This window comes from Pezoporus flaviventris, unplaced genomic scaffold (genome assembly GCF_033815535.1).
Source record: "Pezoporus flaviventris isolate CSIRO_AGI_PZ_B2104156 unplaced genomic scaffold, CSIRO_AGI_Pfla_v1 ptg000007l, whole genome shotgun sequence".
Taxonomy (NCBI): Eukaryota; Metazoa; Chordata; class Aves; order Psittaciformes; family Psittacidae; genus Pezoporus; species Pezoporus flaviventris.
This window is the reverse complement of record NW_026892555.1, coordinates 21,212,024-21,228,962: the sequence shown is the minus strand read 5'-3', so window position 1 is coordinate 21,228,962 and position 16,939 is coordinate 21,212,024. Positions and strand designations below refer to the sequence as shown.

General features: G+C 36.4%; 1 protein-coding gene across 6 annotated transcripts in view; it reads left to right on the top strand.

Moving 5' to 3' along the window:
- The window catches only part of VPS13B (vacuolar protein sorting 13 homolog B), a 439,608-nt gene that overhangs the window by 337,979 nt on the left and 84,690 nt on the right, over positions 1–16,939 (top strand). For all 6 annotated transcript variants that reach the window (XM_061448008.1, XM_061448010.1, XM_061448006.1 and 3 more), the window contains one exon: positions 5,461–5,868. In XM_061448008.1, the coding sequence (XP_061303992.1) occupies positions 5,461–5,868 (408 nt within the window). The remainder of the gene's footprint in view (positions 1–5,460; positions 5,869–16,939) is intronic.

The window sequence follows — 16,939 nt, the reverse complement described above, 5'->3', positions numbered from 1 at the left end:
TTGGGGCTGCAGCACACAGACAGCAGTAGGTAGAAATACTGAGTAGTGACTACCAGCCTCCCCCAGACTAATTGGCATCTGTCTCACAGAAGCAGAATACAAGATGGACTGCAGATGGCCTCTGAAGCCTTGTCTCAAGTTTCTTCCTTCTTTTCCCTTGATCCAAATTGGGAATGATGAATTAGAGGATAAAAACAATTCGTTTGGATTCTTCTTGCTTTTCAATTTCTTTTAATTTGTCTTTCTTTTGATGCCTGAGTAGGGACAATTGAGAACAGTACAGCAAGTCTTTTCTTTACATGTCTCTCTCTTTCCTATTTTTATAAATTTAATTTTTGCAATTCAGCCATTTCCCTGTTACTGAAGGGCCACCCTGACTCCAAATCAGAATCAGGGCTCAAGATTACCTTTACCTTCCTCAGATTTCCTCTGTTTAAACTCTCTACATCAGGATGGGTGGCTCCCGGAGAAAGAATGTTACTGGTGGTAAAATGTTCCGTGTCTGTTGTGTGCTCTTCTACTGTTTAGGATTAGGAAATTCAACCGTCCTAAGAGTTTAGGGCAAATAGTAGTTTCTTTTATAGCACTACGATTTATTAAGAATTTTAATATTTTACAGTCTTCTTGGGGTAGGGGAGAGCAAGACGCATGTCCAACTTGAGGACAACAGACCTGAACTTTTCTATATTAGCTGTAAGAAATAAAAGATCTACTGGAGAATGAGGGTTATGGGAAGTGAACAAATTCTTGGAAAATGCCATATTTTTCTCTCTTATGGTTCAGCATTTCTCATAGTCTGTGGAAAGATCCCAATCTTATAAATAAAGTTTATAAATAATTTTAATGGAGTTTACTTTCTGGTTTTTCAAATTCAGAGTATACTATGGTAGTTTATTAGTCATAGAAGTAGTTACCTGGTGTACATTAACTTAATAAGCTCACTGACTTTAGTAAGAGCTGGGATTGACCTAATGCAACTTGCTAGGAGCTCTGTTATTTTTGTGTTGCTTATTCATTCATAGCCCACCAAATAAAAAGTCCTTTTGAGTAATATCATTTACCCCAAGTTCACAGAATAAAATTGTACCTTCACAGTACAAATCTGAATGTTATGGAGAACAAGAGTAAAATACTCATAACCCTGAAATTTTTTATCTGCAGCTCTGAGTAATAAAACGACAAAGAAAGAAATTGTTTCAGACAGAAGTTTCAGAGTGCTGCTCATAGGTTTTCTTTTATAGATGTTATGATTTTGTTCAAACAGGCCATATTGAATCCATTGAGTTTTTTGTAATAGATTTCAAAATACATAATAAATGTAAGTAATATGATGACTAATGGGTCAAGTGAAGTTGGAACTTTTTAAATGAGAAAATAGCTGGAAACGGTTTTCAGGAAACTATTCCAGTTTATTTTTTGGTCCCCCACAAGGTGTACATTAACATAAACTCCATAGAATCGCCTCTGGGACCTGAATTCCCTCTCTGATTTCATTATTGCAACGTGATTCTTTTCCTTTCACTGTTAAGTCATCTCCTGGTGTGGTGGGAGCATATAATAAGTGTAATTTATTTACATTTATCTAATCTCCTTTTAACTCAATAGTTATTTCATCTTTCTGTTTCCTAGTAGCTGTTCAGAAAGTTGTGAAGGGTAATTAGAAACTAATAATTGACAGACATGGATTTACTGGATAATCTAAAAAGTTGTAGCGAAGAAAATGAAAGAAAGACAAGTCAAAATCTACATTCAAATGATACACTGTAATTAAAAAAAAAAAGAGCTTTGAAGCTTTGATATCATGATATCATCTAGTTCAGTCTGATGTAAACATAACCAGAAATAACTCACTTGAATGCAATCTTTACAAGCACAGTAATTTCTTTACTATTTATTTGCTGGAAATAGATAACATCGGGGGGGGGTGGGGGGGTGGAGGGGGGAGTTACTGCTATTATGTATTATGTCTTAAATCTGAAGAAAGCATTGGGCTGTAATTGTGGTAGCCAGTCACTGGTAGCCAAAGAAGAGACTGATGTAATTGAGGAGTTAAAGGCAGCTTTGAGCTACCTTTTGCCCTGTCCCAATTTTCATGTAATTTTGGACAATTCAATGACTTGTTTGTATTATAGGAACCTGTGTTTTCCTAGTGGTACAGAATCTTTACAGTGTTCTGTGATGTGCTTCCCAAGGTGCTTAACATCATCTAAAAAGGCTGGTACCCTTGGATTTTCAACCCTGGAAGTGTTATTCTAGCTGCATCTAGGTGACCCTTTACATCATAACATCTCTTTTTAGTCCATTTTGAGTGAATGGAGAAGCTGCTGTACATCTGTCTTCATCATCTGCTATAAATAGCTCTTCACATTTCAACAGTTTTCACTGTTTCTGTGCATTAAATATGCTTTCTTAGAAGAAATGTTAAATTTTCTCTTATAGTGCTAAGTGTAAAGCAGGACAAAAACTAGAAAAATGTTGATTGCTCAGCTGGATTTTTATTTTTTTTGAACGTTTTACTTAAAATGCCAAAGAATCTCCTTACATAATCTTTCCCCAGTTGTGAGAATAACCTGTGTCACTGTGAGATAGATAGTTAAAATATTTGCATTGACAGATCCAGAATTACATTTTCTGCAATTATCCGTGTGTCTGCCACCGCCTTCAGTCAAGGCTGATGCACTAGGTAATAGTAACAACTTAAGACAAATCTTTGTCAAGTTATCAGTCATGATAACATTTTTCTGTGTAACATGTACAGCTTCCAAACAGAAAACAGGGAGCTCATTTGCATTTCTCTGGTGTCCTAGTGTCCATTTTTTTATTGCTCTCTTGTTTATGGAAACAAGTGACTAACAGCAGTGATAAACCACAGGCTAGGACAGGAGGTGCCGTATGCTTGTTCCACTGGTGAGCTTCTCCAGAGCCCTGCGTCTTCCTCCTCCTCTGTCTTGAGGAAGCCCAAGAGAGAACTGCTGCTCTCATATTCATCTCCTTTTAAATCTTTCTCAATCACTTTACTCTATGGCTTTAGCTTGGCATTTGTTCTGTCAACTTACATCTGATTGGTTTGGGGTTTAGAATCATAGGTTGTAGGGGTTTTGTTGTTTTTTCCTCTTTTGGGCAATATTGCCATAAGTACATAAGAAAGTGTTTGCAATAAAATGTGCCACTGACAAAGCAGTTAGATGTGAAAGATGTATCACAAAGCGATAAGGGTCCTTTTCCTCTGTTTACAAACTTAATTCTGTAGCAAAGCCAAGAACATACGTTTTATTCCTGTGCTACTACGTCACTAATGGACAAAATTAAGCTGATAAAGGATTTGTTTGGAAAGTGCCTAAATGGTTCAGAAGCCCAAATCCTAGTGCAGTTTGGATTTCAAACTTGGGTCATTTTAAAAATGCTGCTTATTTGTTTGTTGGGTTGTTTGTTTATTTTTAGAACATTTAATTAGAATAACACTACTTTCCATTTGAGTATCATAATTAAATAAATATCATACTGTCACGTGGGTGTTCAGTTTCTTTGTGTCTCCTTTCTCCACTCAAAGGGAGGAGAGAACCCGTGATGTGTGCAAAAAGGCAGGGGAGACTTGGGGTATTCTTTACTGCCAAGAAGGGTGGAGAGATTTTCAAAAGTGTTATGACATTTCTCTTCCCTTGGTTTTAATTAAAAATATCAGTGCATAAGCATTTTGAAAAATCTTCCAAGTTGATCATGTGTGGATTTTGGATGCCTAAAGGTCTGTTCTCTTGTGATGTCCAGCTTCCTAGCTTTGATGTTTGCCTTTGTACTAGGCCCATGCATTAGCAAGTGTCTTGCCACAGTTCCTAGTTCAGCATGGAAGACTTTAACACAAGAGAAAGCATTTTCAGAAAACCGTTAATTAAAATTCTAAGTTAAAATAGATTTTTAGTCTTAAATTTCAGTTATCTGTGGCTTGTGGAATACTACAGACTTCTTTTTTAAGATTGCTGGGAGTTTTTTAGTGCAGCTGTAATAAATCCTATATGCCCATTAGTAAGTTGCACTTACCGTTGTAGAAAAAAATGCTAGCTTATAATTCAGAGACTTGCCTGTTAAGATACCAAAGAATCTAACTGAAATTTAGAACCCCACAGATATTTGGGGGGTCAGAAAAGTGCTTTGTCCTGTGCCTGGGACTCTCTGAAGTATAAACCTGCACTTAAGAACAGCTCTGAAACTCTGCTCCTGCAGCCCTACCATTGTTTTGAAAACTTCTAATTTACCTAAAGAGTGGGAGAATTGAGCTCATCAGTTTGCATCTACAGGAAGGGTAGAATGTGATCCTGGACAACTTGAAACTAGGTCCTAATTTTGGTGAAATACTTATTAATCTGTGCAAAACCTTGAACAAACAGTGTTTCTCAAATACATCTATAGTGAAACTTGAAACTAAGTAGTGCTGTTTTCTCTGAACATTTAATCTAGCTTAGATATGTGCACAGAATTTTAATCATTGTGGGTTCTTGGGGGTGGGGCAATGGGAATGAAATAGGAAAGTGAAAAGCAAACCTTTTCCCCCTGCCCAGGGTAGCTGTCTCATTGCTGGCTGAATTTGAAATGAAGACTTTTTAAAGCTAAGTTAAAGCTGGATTTCCGTAATGAAGTGTAATGTACTGATAAAAAAGTAGTTAGCACAGAAGGGAGTTTCAACCGTCATAAAATCCTGCTTCCCATCTGTGAAATGATCTTGGTAATTGCAACATCTCAACTACTATAATGTCACTTTTGTCGATGTTGTTCATGTTAATTGTGATTTCTAAAAATTCTGTGAGATTTTAAACAGTCTGGGAAGTACTAAAATCCTTTACTAAGGAGACAAAGAACATTTTGAAAATATTAGGTTATTCCAATCTCCCTGGAAAACAAAGAAATCTCAACATACATTGGCTTTTATATTTGACTTTTTTTCACATTTCATCATGAAAATGCATTGAAGAATACTGCATGCTAGCTGTATAGAAAACAATGGAATATACATGTTACTCACTCATTTAAATGTGTTTAAAATGTTTGCTGTTGGCTTTGGAGTTCAGTCAAATAGTTTTACTGGATGCAAAACTCAAGAGAATGTGAAGTATATTTTCATTCTGACACAAAAGGACTAATGTATTTACCCTCCTACACGCTCAGATAAAGTGTGTGTCTTTCAGATAGCTGTGGTGATCCCTGGGTAGAAACAGAGAAATAAGATCCACATTGTGATATGTTTTTTTCCTTTAAAACTGTGTTTTGTGAAGATTCCTTGTAGTATTTTTCATGATGTTTTAATTCAGATTTATTAAAAAAGCTAGTTTCATTATGTTTTAACATTCAGTCCTTTTCATGAAACTTGGTAGAAATAATGTTATCCCGATGAAATGACTAATATTTTTACATTGCTTGAATAATTGCACTATAGCATTTCATATTTTTTTCTCCAACTCTCTCCTACAGCTGACATAAATGTGGACATATCAAAACCTTTGAAAGCAAATCTCAGTTTTGCCAGACTTGATCAAATAAACCAGTTTTTGAAGAAAATCATAACCACAAATGATGATGAACCCAGGAAGGAGGCTGACCCATCAGCTGGCATTATTCCAGACGAGAATGGCTCTTCAATAACCAGAAATCCCGGTACAAGGGATGTGCTACCTGCAGTGCACACCCATGCTGTGCAGAAAGCTTCACTACAAGAAAAGTTATGGCAAGCCCTTTCCTGCTTCCAGAAAATTTCTATTCACACCGTTCAAATGGTTGTTTCGATGGAAACCATCCCGCATCCCTGTAAACCTTGTTTGTTACTCTCCGTATCAAACCTCAGAGGGAGCCTGAATGTTAAAAGTGGACATAAAACTGCAGGTAAGAGGTTTTGAAAGCTGCAAGTGCTACTGATTTGTTCAAGTGGTGGCCTAGTTACCATTTTAAACTGTGGGGCTTTGAGAGGAACTCCTCTAGCTAACATCGTAAATCCACAACAGAAAATAACAAATCCCTGACTGACTCCATTTCCTTTCAGTAAGGCAGCACTCAGGAGTGCTTAATTTTGTAGTTAATATCCCCCATCTTGTAATTACTAATTCATTGATGGAATTCTGGCTGGAATAGTGGTTATAAGAACCACTATTCTGGTATTCTGATAATTCAGCACATACTTCAAAGGGCAACATTTTGATGGTTTTCACTCTACAATTACATTTTCTTGTTAGGACCCTATATTCCTGCTTACAAAGATACAAAAATAATTTTCAGAGCCCTGAGATATTCTTCTATGTAAATATTGGGCCATACTGTTACTCTTCTTCAGGTTTGTGAACTTTTCAATTTTTACGTGCTTCCTCTGCACAGCTGAGAATCACCCAGGGAAAATGGGCGCTCTGGCCTCATTACTGCAGAACTGCAAGGAAACTTTACGCCTTGGGTACAATTAACAGGATACCAGAGTCATTTAAAATGAAGACATTTTGTGTGTCTTTGTAAAATCTTTTATTAGTCTTTTAATAAAATTAATAAGATGGTACATTTACATGATGTGGAGATGAGCCAGATGTAGGTAGTTGGCAGAACAGCTTGCAAGGTAAAATGGTCTGTAGCTGAGAGGAACAAGTTTTAAGCCAAGCAAGGTGGTGATTTATTTCTTTTTCATTAGAAATATTTCTCCTCAGGCCAGCAAGTTTTAGTGTTTCTTTATTGTTTTAAAAGTTAAAAATGAAAAATTTAAGGTTCATAGGACATGAAAGCCTGTGAATGTGCTGGAGCCTGAAACTCTCGATTCATCCATAAACAAACAGCAGTGCAGGCAGGAGCAGTGCCTGCGTTCCCACGCTTTTCCAATCGAATTGCAATCTAGCATAGAAAGCAATGCAACCGAGTAAAAGGCCTTTCTAATGTCCTTTAAATAGTTCTAGTTTTCATTCTGTGTAATAATCCTCTTTCGTTCTACATCTTCCCTCTATCATTTATACATTATCTGTCCCGTGGTACATTTTGGTGTCCACAGCAAGCTTCAGTATATCAAAGCCAAGCCTGTTCTGTCTGTACTATAAAGCAGTTTGGCAAACTCAGCAGTGTATATCACTTACCCTGGAGTTTTTCATCCTCCCAGGAGAAGGACATACCTTGTCTTGCACATTAAGCCTCAGAAATATTCTGCTACGAAGTTCTGCTTTTTAATTCTTCTGGCAGTCTGAGGAAGCCAGTCTTTATTTTTCATGTCACAAGCTATACATGAATCTTCAGTATGTTTGCAGTCTGGCAAGCATTATTAAGTAAAGCAATACTGATGCTGAATCTAATGAAAATGGAAATCAGTCATTCTATATGAATAACTTATGATGAGACAATAAGTAGACATCAGCAGACTTTTTTCACATTTTTTCCAGTTGAAGTTGCCTTATCTTTGCTTTATGAAAAGAAAATACTTGTGCATGAGGTTTTGCGTGTTATTATGGTGGAGCAGTAAATTGTTCTAAGTGTCAAGAAGTGCAAGACACTTTCACAAAACTGACTGAAACAGTGGAAAAATCTTTTAATATTTTTTATCTTATATTTATTTAAAACTATTAATTTGAATTTGAAGTGCTGATAGAAACCAAAGTGGAAATTATAACTTCAGGGAAGAAGATAAATTACTCAGTGTGAGGAAAATGGTATTATAATCTGGTGTTAAAAATACATTGGAAGAATACCACAGTTACTAACAAGATTGTTTTATTATTGCAAAGAAATTATGCAAGCTAACTGAATTAAACAAATGTAGTAGCTGTGTCTTGGAAGCAAGGAGTATTTAAATATATCAGTTCTTCACTATTTTTCTTTTTACAAAAGGTTTTATAGATATACCTTTTGAGCTGAACAGGGTTAATGTCAGCTTTTTTTTATAGAACGAAACTAATACGCAAATACTTCACTGTGGCTTTGATTTTACAGTCAAATAACTATTGTGACCATCTGCAGCAGCTGCATTTTACGAATTATTTGCTGAACCAAACTAAGCACAATGACAAAAGTAGTCATCTCAGATGTACTGTTAAAACAGAGGAAGAAAAAGGAGCATTGCTTGCCTTTTGTACAGTATGGCCATCTGCTGTACAGATGTTATTATATAGAATGACTTCAGATACAATAATTGTAGAAAATTTTCATTAAAACCTCAACAATTTGCACTTGTTTACTTGAATCTGCATAACTCCCCAGTGAGACAACACAATACGCTTGGGGTTTCTTTGGTTCTCACTAGCTTTCTCTTTGATCCTTTTTGATGTGCTGACTTTAATAAACATAGTTAAAAACACTGTTCAAAAACATCTTGGAAAAAACTACAAAGGAACAATTACAGCAGTAGAAACTACTCTAATCCCTTACTTACGCAAGCTATTTTTAGTGAAATATGTTTTTTTACACATTTTATGTGGCAGTATTTTATAAACAGTGTAAATGACCCCTTTCCAGATGAGTTTTAGTGTAGGAGATGAGGTTGGTTTGTAACGAATCCTATTTGCTAGGAATTATTTAGAAAAAAACCTCGCAAGAATGTATTGTCAGCTTTTCCTCCCTTATAGGGGGAAAACAAAAGTGCGTGACCTTGTGTAATGCTTTGATTTTTTTAGCTGAAATTAAGCAGGAAGCTTACTATGTAACTTTTTTATATATAATTATCAGTTTTCCCTCTAGACTTTCCTGGTTTAATTGTGGAATCTCAAGGCCTTCTGTCTTAATTTTTCCTCTTAATTTATTATGAAAGTGAAATGATGTAGCTTCTGAAAAACGGAGGGACTAATTAGTTGAATTATTTCACTCTCAACAAAATAAATTGTAAGTGTTGAACACTTGAATTCCAGTTGGATCAAATTAGAGCACCACCATTTCTACATATCCTGCTGCACTGTTATACAACCCTAAACCTTTAGTGTGTCAAGGGATTTCATTTTTTGGACATTTTTCATGTTTTAATACAATAGTTACTTATAACAACATGGTTACTATTTCTGCTAGAATACTTATGTTCTCCTCTGTGCCTATGGTGAAATCCCAAGTATTTTGGTTTTAGTAAAGTAATACTATTGTAGAATGTGGTGCAGCGTATTGGCAAAAAACAAACCAAAACAAAATCCACTTAAAAAAATATGTATTATTCATTTTTATTAGAGGCTACCAGTATTGTTTTTCTGATACTCTTAAGGGCAGCACTTTAAGTCATACTGATGTTAAATAGAATATTTATCTGTAGTCATTTTATACTTAGTGGTTTAAAGTTGCAAATTAAAACTTGTATCCATTTTGTAAAAAGCAAATAACAGACATTTAGCTCAATTTTGGCAGTTTATATGTACTGCTGCTGAAAACTCCAGGTTCAACAACTGTTGTTAGACCTGGTTTACTTATTCCTTTCCTATGAAGTATGTGACATCTCCTACAAAGTGGCTAGAGCCCTTGAGCTCCATGTACCCAGTCAGATTTGAGATTGCTTGGTATCTCACTTGAGATACGTAGCTCACTCCAGAGCAGTCACATGCCAGTAAAGTTGAAATAATTTTTAGCAATCAATATGAACAAATAGAAAGCAATTATATAGTTTTTGGTTAATTTAGATTTAGTGTTGAAATTAGCACTACCTACCTGCCAAAAGAGCAGATAAATGAGAGAGGTTGAGGACTGTGTTCTCCCCAGAGTGAAAGGCAGCAAGAAGCCCGTAGCCTCTCAGTGGAGCCTTATTTTGCTCTGGCTGGATGCAGGAGGGAAGTCTTGCTGTTCAGTGTCTGAACCAAGAGAGTTATGGACATAAAATATTCCAAAGAGCATAGACAGAATTCCCCAGCTCTTCATCCCATACACAGAGATGATTACTTTAGCATATAAATAAAGGGAAAAAATAAACACTAGTTGAGCGTATGATAATGGCAAGTATTTTTACTAAACCTGAAAGAAATTGCATACTTCAGATACTTTTACAGAAATACTAAAAATTAAATGAAGCTATTAATTAGTGTAGAGCAAAGACCAAGATTCATTTTGGAGTTAACTGGCTCTCTTGAGAAAACTCTGCTAAGGCGTTTTCATAGCCTTTGGATGCTGCAGATATGCAAGTTAGCCCATGGGGAAATAAAACGTTAAATTAGATATGACTACCTAAAATAATATGCAGCAGTAACAAGCCATTTACAACACCCAGAAGACATTTGTTACTTTTAGAAAGAAATATAAACTCTTTCTAACACTTGAACAATAGGAAATTAATTCTTTGTCAGTAAAAGCCAGAGGACAAACTAAATATTTAAATGGCCACTGAGGACTGAGGTGGAAGTGCAGCTTGTAGACAGCTATACAAATCACTAACAAACCTTAATGAACATTGGGTGTGGGCATCAAGGTCCTGTCAGGTTTGACACCGTGTCCCAAGTAGTTTAAACCCAACTCTCAAGAAAAGGTGGAGACCTCATCAAGCCTCTAGCATCTGGGATTTTATTTGTCATTTTGGCATACCCTGTAAGCGCAAAAGAAAGAGTAAAAGGGGATTATCCTGACAATGAAATGAGTTACTGAATCTTGTGATAATGAAAAGCAGAAGAATTCTAATTCCTTTCTATAGTCCCTGAGGTGGAGGTGCGTTTATAGTTCTGCAGGAGTATAATGTATGGGAGAAGAACAGATGGCCTAAAATCCATGAAACAAGACACCACCTAATCCCAGGACTAAGTACCACTATTAATCCTGGTCAGATTCCCTACTGGTACTTTGTAACAGGGTTCAGAATTGCTACTGATGACCTAGTATGTTAACTTGTGGGGAAAAACAAAGAAAAAATGGTTAGTTGTAGGTAGTTGAATCAAGGCAGTATGCACTAATTTTGTAGAACTGCATTTTCAGTTTAAATAAATTGACTTTTAAAACTAGACTCCAAGTGAATTTGATTCAGAACAAATAAAGTTGTTTTTTAATCTCTTTAGATTTTATTGTGAAAGCAATTGCATATTTTTTTGAGACTGGGATTTCTTTTGTTATGTGGATCCCAGTGCTGTACATGGTAGTAGTAGGTGATGCATCATTTTCCTGGATACAGTCAAGTCTATAGAATATTTACATTCATGAGAAGATACAGATAACTGTGAAAGCTGAATGTTTTCTTTATACATTTAATGATTTCTATGCATTTCTTCCAGTTCAATCTATATTTTGGAGCTTGAGGTAGAGAACACAGATATTAGGCATTACTGCCCTGTCTTAAGGACATGTTCCTTAAGGTGTTTAAAATTGTTGACATACTGACAACATGTTTCTTCTTTTTCTATGACAAGAATATTTTTTATGGGATGAGATCATCAGCTTGCTGCCCAAACGAAAGGTGCAATTCCATAGGAGGTTCAGGTTACTGTGGCTGCACATTTCCACACTCTGCCTTGTGGTAGCTCTGTTCCTTGGGCAGCTGTTTGTTGAGTCAGGTCACTGGTCTGTCTGAAAACTAACCCGACAGGAAAGAAAGCTTTCCAGCAAGATTGTCTCCTTCAGCTGGCTTACTGGACAGGTACATTTTAATGACCATGCCAGCACAAAAGAGGATTCAGAGAAATATGTAAAGGAGGGCGTGAGAGGAAGGATTGAAGGGGAGAGAAGATAGGAACATTGGAACCTGGACCTCGACTGGCCCTAATCCTGGGGAGCCACATCCAAAGATTGCAAGGAAACCTGTTCAGTTTGTGTGGCCTGGGTATATCTGTCAAGCCTTAGTCTTCCACAAGCATAATTTGCTGGGTTATAGAGGCTCAAAACAGCTCAGGTGCTGTCAGGCATGATCATCAAGGATGGTTTATTTATAAAGAAAAGTTACCCTCTAGTTCATGGACCATTTACTTCATTAAAGCAGTTGAAATCCAGTGAATCAAGCGTAGAGCAGGGAAGCAAGACACCAAACCTGTAATTTTAACTCAGCCTTATGGCAATTATACAGGGCTACGTTTTGAGTGGCACCCACTGTTTTGTAATGCTTCGTTTACTGTGCAGCTATTCAGTGTTTGATCTTTTAGTAGTGCGATGTATCTACAACTGTATAAATCAGTGACAGTTTTAGGTACCAGCTATCTCCTGAAAATAAAGTTTTCAACCAGCCATCTAAAACAGAGATATGAAAAGACGTAGATTTGGGGGTTTTTAATTTAAAAAACTCTCCATGCCCATCTGTAACACAGGAGTAAGACTGTTCAGTCACTTCTCTGAAAACTGCTGATAATCTAAAAATAAAATGTTTATGATACAAGAAACAAGTGTTACTCATGTCAGCATAGCACTCAGTTTTGAAATCTGGACTCATGGATGCAAGATGAACACAGTATTTGTTGTTTTCCATTATGTATTTTTGTCTAGTTAATAATAAGAATGTAAGAATAAGAGGGCAATAGAGACCTTTACAAATATATTCTAAATTCTTGTATACCAAAGATGGCCTTGACCAAAAATGAAGATCCCTTAAGATTTTAAGTCTAATATGCCCTCTCTGATCAGGCATTACAAAATCCAAAATTGCCAAATCATAAGTGAATAGAGATTTTTCAGCTATGTAGTATGCAGTAACGAACATGATGTACCTGCCAGTTATTCTTTAAGGGAGATGAGCTCATTTCAAATAGATAACCATCTTTGACTGCTCTTCTGATTCATCACTGACCTGAACTCCATTTGAACCTTGTTAGACACAAAACAAGCAGGATTCCTGGCCTGAGCTATAAAATATAATTAAGCCCTTTTGAAATTATGTGTAAAAGAACATAGCTTTACCCCCACTATAACTACTACCACCACCACAACCAATAAAGTTAAATCAAGCACTGCCTGTAATGGATTAAAATAATAAATGTTCCTGGATTTTAGTGTTTGAAGTATTTGAAGAAAACAGGCTCCCAGCAGCCAGGACTGCTGAATGCATGGGGACATTTATTAGTGACGAATTCAAGGGTTTGGCCTGTTTAAGATCATTACATTCTGTTTACCGTGTGTTACACATCTCATGTTTTTACGGAGTCCATATGTGTCCCTATGTAATTCTGAAAAACTCTTTCACTAAAGAATAGTTAATTGGTAATGTGTAAATATTGTTCTCATGGGGAGAATGAACTATCATAAGATTCAGCTCAACACTAATGAAAAATCCAGTACGGTCAGTGTATTGTTAACTAAACCTTTCCTGGAAAATTGTCCTTTACTACATCTCACCATTTGTTTGCTACTACTGTTTCCAGGCTTGAATAAATTGGCTGACTCTTAAATTAACTGCAGTATTTCTGCTGTAATTATTTTCGTAGCTTTGTTACCCTTTCTTCTCAGACACTGCTTCATAGAGGATACCTGTCAACAGAGCAGTGTAACTTAAGTAGAAATACTCAATACTTGCTGTATCTGAAGTTTCCTTAGGAGGAAAAAAAAAAATCGCATAGATAAATGTATCAATATATTAGCTATAATAGCATATTTACATATTAAAAGCTTAGTATCTTTGGCAACTTTAGCTACTGAAGTTGCAGATGAGAAGAGTGAACACCCAGAAGCAAGAATTATCACCTTAGTAATGTGTGACATGAAAGCAGAAGGCAGTAAGGAAAACCACTTGCTAATATACCTTCAGCAGCCAGATTGTATCTCTGCCACCCAGGCATGGAGGGCCCATGGGAGAGCCTGGACTTCAGAGTGCGCAGCGACCTTTTGGGTGGGAATGAAGTTTCCCAGCTGCTGCAGTTAGTGCAGACCACATCACTTGCGTGCATCTTGCCCAGTGGGAAACAGCTTGCCCGGCTCTGTGCTCTGGGATGCAGGCTTGCTTCTGAGCTGCCCCAAACTTAGAAAAACAGTTTTCTTCCTAGCACTGCAAAGCTAATATCTTCAAGAGACTTTTTAAAAGATAGCTTGACTGTAGCCCAGCACCATTTCCTATATTTATTGTATGTTTTTCCATTTTCTTAAAACTCTTTTCCCATACCGAAGCTTCCCAATTACAGTCATGCTCTGCGTTGTATTAGGTGACAATGCAGTGAACCAAACAGGATTGGCAGCTATCTAAGGAAGAGCAAATGCACAGAGCATAGTAGAAGGGGAAAAACTCCGGCTGCATTTCTACTTGTTTCATTTGGAGTTGGTTCAAATATCAGTATTAAAATATTTTTGAAAACAGTCTGTAATGTCAAAACATTGTCTGTCCCTTTGTCTATGAGCCGGAAAAAGTAACAGAACTCTTTCTTAACACCTGTTTTGCCTAAAGACTGAGTGGTTGTTACTTTAAGGCAAGGGTTGTTTTAATGCATTTGCTGCATCTATTAACATTGATCAGCTCTTTTTTTTTTCAATACGCACAAATGAATTTATGCACACAAAGCAGTTTAACAAATGGAGCCTCCTGTTATTGATAAGCGCTATCATATATAAACCCTAATACAACTATATTTATAACTCTATTAGGGTACTCATATTCTGTGAGATGCCTTTGGAAATGTTAGCATAAATCAAGTCTCTACTGCCTAAAAAAAAAGATGTTAGAGTATCAAAGCAGTGTTTTCTTTTAGTGAATTTTCTTCACTATTCTATTGTAATGATACACATCTTTAATTTCCAATCAAGTTAATTTCTTGACATTACCAAGCAAGTACTTTTTTTCAAACCCTCCTACATTATTTCCAGCTGATTAAAATACCTGGATATTCCTTTTGCCCATATGTCATCATAAATTCTTCCAATGGCCTGTAGAAGCCTGGTGTAAATTGCATTTTGCTCAGTTAGCGTGGCAGCACACTGTGATGCTGCTGTGGGTCTGGGTGGAGGCTGACAACAGAGGGCTGGCAGCATTTTTTAAACACTGTCCAAAGCAAGTGCTTCATATTTATTAGTCTCTTGGAGGAGTATTTTAAAAGTCATGAAACTGTTTGTTCCTAGAAGTAAATTATTGCACGTACTGGAAAGTGCGTTGGTGCTTGTGAACAGTAATCCAAACAGAACAAGTTAACTTTCACATATGACAGCAATCGTTTATGAAGATGTATTACTTCTATATGGTGCCATCTCAAGTTCATTTCAGATGGAGACTTTCATTTAATCTGTTTAAACTGAAGTTAGAATTCTACAATAGAAGTTTGTGAGAGATGCAGAAAAGGAGACTGAAAATAGTGTGGGGGAGGGAAAAAAACAGAATAGTTTTGCATCTTTTGCTTTCTGAGATCATTGCTTTAGTCATAGGAAAGCAACTTCACTAACTGAGTATATACTTTCAATGTTAGTATGGCATTTAGCAATGTTAAAATAAGCTCCTTCCTAGAATGGTGATGTGATTCTTGCCTCTACAAGAGCAATCTGGGTTGCAACAAGAAAAAGAAAAAAGCTCTTACTGAATCCCCAAACTTTTCCTGGAATTTGTATGTCACAGTCCAACGTGTGTCTTGTAATATCTTATTTATTTAAAATTTACCAACACTTCCTTATTTTTAATTGTGTCTACATTTATCATTGTTTGCATGGCATTTGAGAAAGGCAGTGCTGATTTTGAACCAGCAGTATTATGTGCTCAGTTTTGTTTCTAAGCCACTGGATGTTGTGTTTTCTTTGTACTTTGTGGAGCGGAGATGACAACAGAAAAAGACTGCAAAGTATAATCCTTCCAAGTGTAATCCCAGTGAAAGAAAACATAAATAAAACCACTTGTATTCTGGCATTCCTTTTTCCCTTTTGTTATTTCTGTAACTTGGCACGTATTCCAATAAAACTATAGAACATTTCTGTATATTGCAGAATTGTGCAATAGTTACTGAGAATTTCTCCTCTTTAAAATCAAAATTCTGTGTACAGTATATCAAAACAATTAATTTCCAAATATTGTACTGCCTCTTAAAATGACTGGACTGAGCATAGCAGGGTGAAGGTGAGCCCTTCCTGTAAAGGGCTTCCTCTTTTTTCTTTCAGTTTAAGACTGTTTGGGAAGGTGCTTCAATCCACAGTTTACAGAATCAAGTCTGAACTAATACCAAAAGGAGAGGTGTCAGGGGGTGCTGATGTTAAGTTTTCTTGATTGTCGCTGAAGTTCAGTGTCAAAAAAAGACTGAACAGATTTTGTCATACAGACCTGTTTCACATGAGACCAGATGCGGGGGTTCAGAAGCCAACCTAAATAGCCCAGAGCTAAAGCCCCTTTCCCAATCATTGACAGCAGTCCTGTTGATCGTCATAGGATGAAGTTTTGCTCAAGCCCTTGATTCATACTGAACTCTAAACTGCTCAAGGGGGAGCTGCTTCTTTTTTGTGGTTCCTACTCAGGGTGGATGCAATTCAGTGCCATTATCGCTATAGGGACTGTTGCACCAACTTCCTAGTAGATGCTGGGTTTAAAAAAAAAAAAAAAAAAAAAGAGGGAGAGAAAAATGCAATATATTTCATCACGATATATTTCTTGGTATTATGAAAGCGTAACTCCTGTCACTTCTGGATTCCAGGAGAGATTTGTAGGCGTTTTACTGCATGTATTCAAAACAATGAGTTGTGTTTCTGTGGGATTTTTCTAGCGGAAAAAGTGTGAAAATATGAAATGGGACTGTACCTTGAAAAATCTGCATGTAAGCCTTAGGTGTGTTTTAATCTTTTGCCTTTTGTGAATAATCGTGTTTCATTAGAAAAATAAGCTGTGGGCATTGTAAAGTATGGTGACATTCAGTATTCAGTCTTGAGTCAAAGTACGAGCACCAGAAAACAAAAAAGTTAACCCAAACTTGATTCATGCAAATATACAAAAGAAATACAGATATATTGTGTTTTGTTTTATTAAACAGTGATTTGCAGTAAGTTAAATTCACAAGAGATCTGACATTTCTAGATCGTGTTTCTTTCTTAAAATATTTGTATCTAATGAGAGTATATAAGTTCTGTCAGAAATCTAACCTGCCTTTATCATTTTGTGTTTTATAAAGCTATG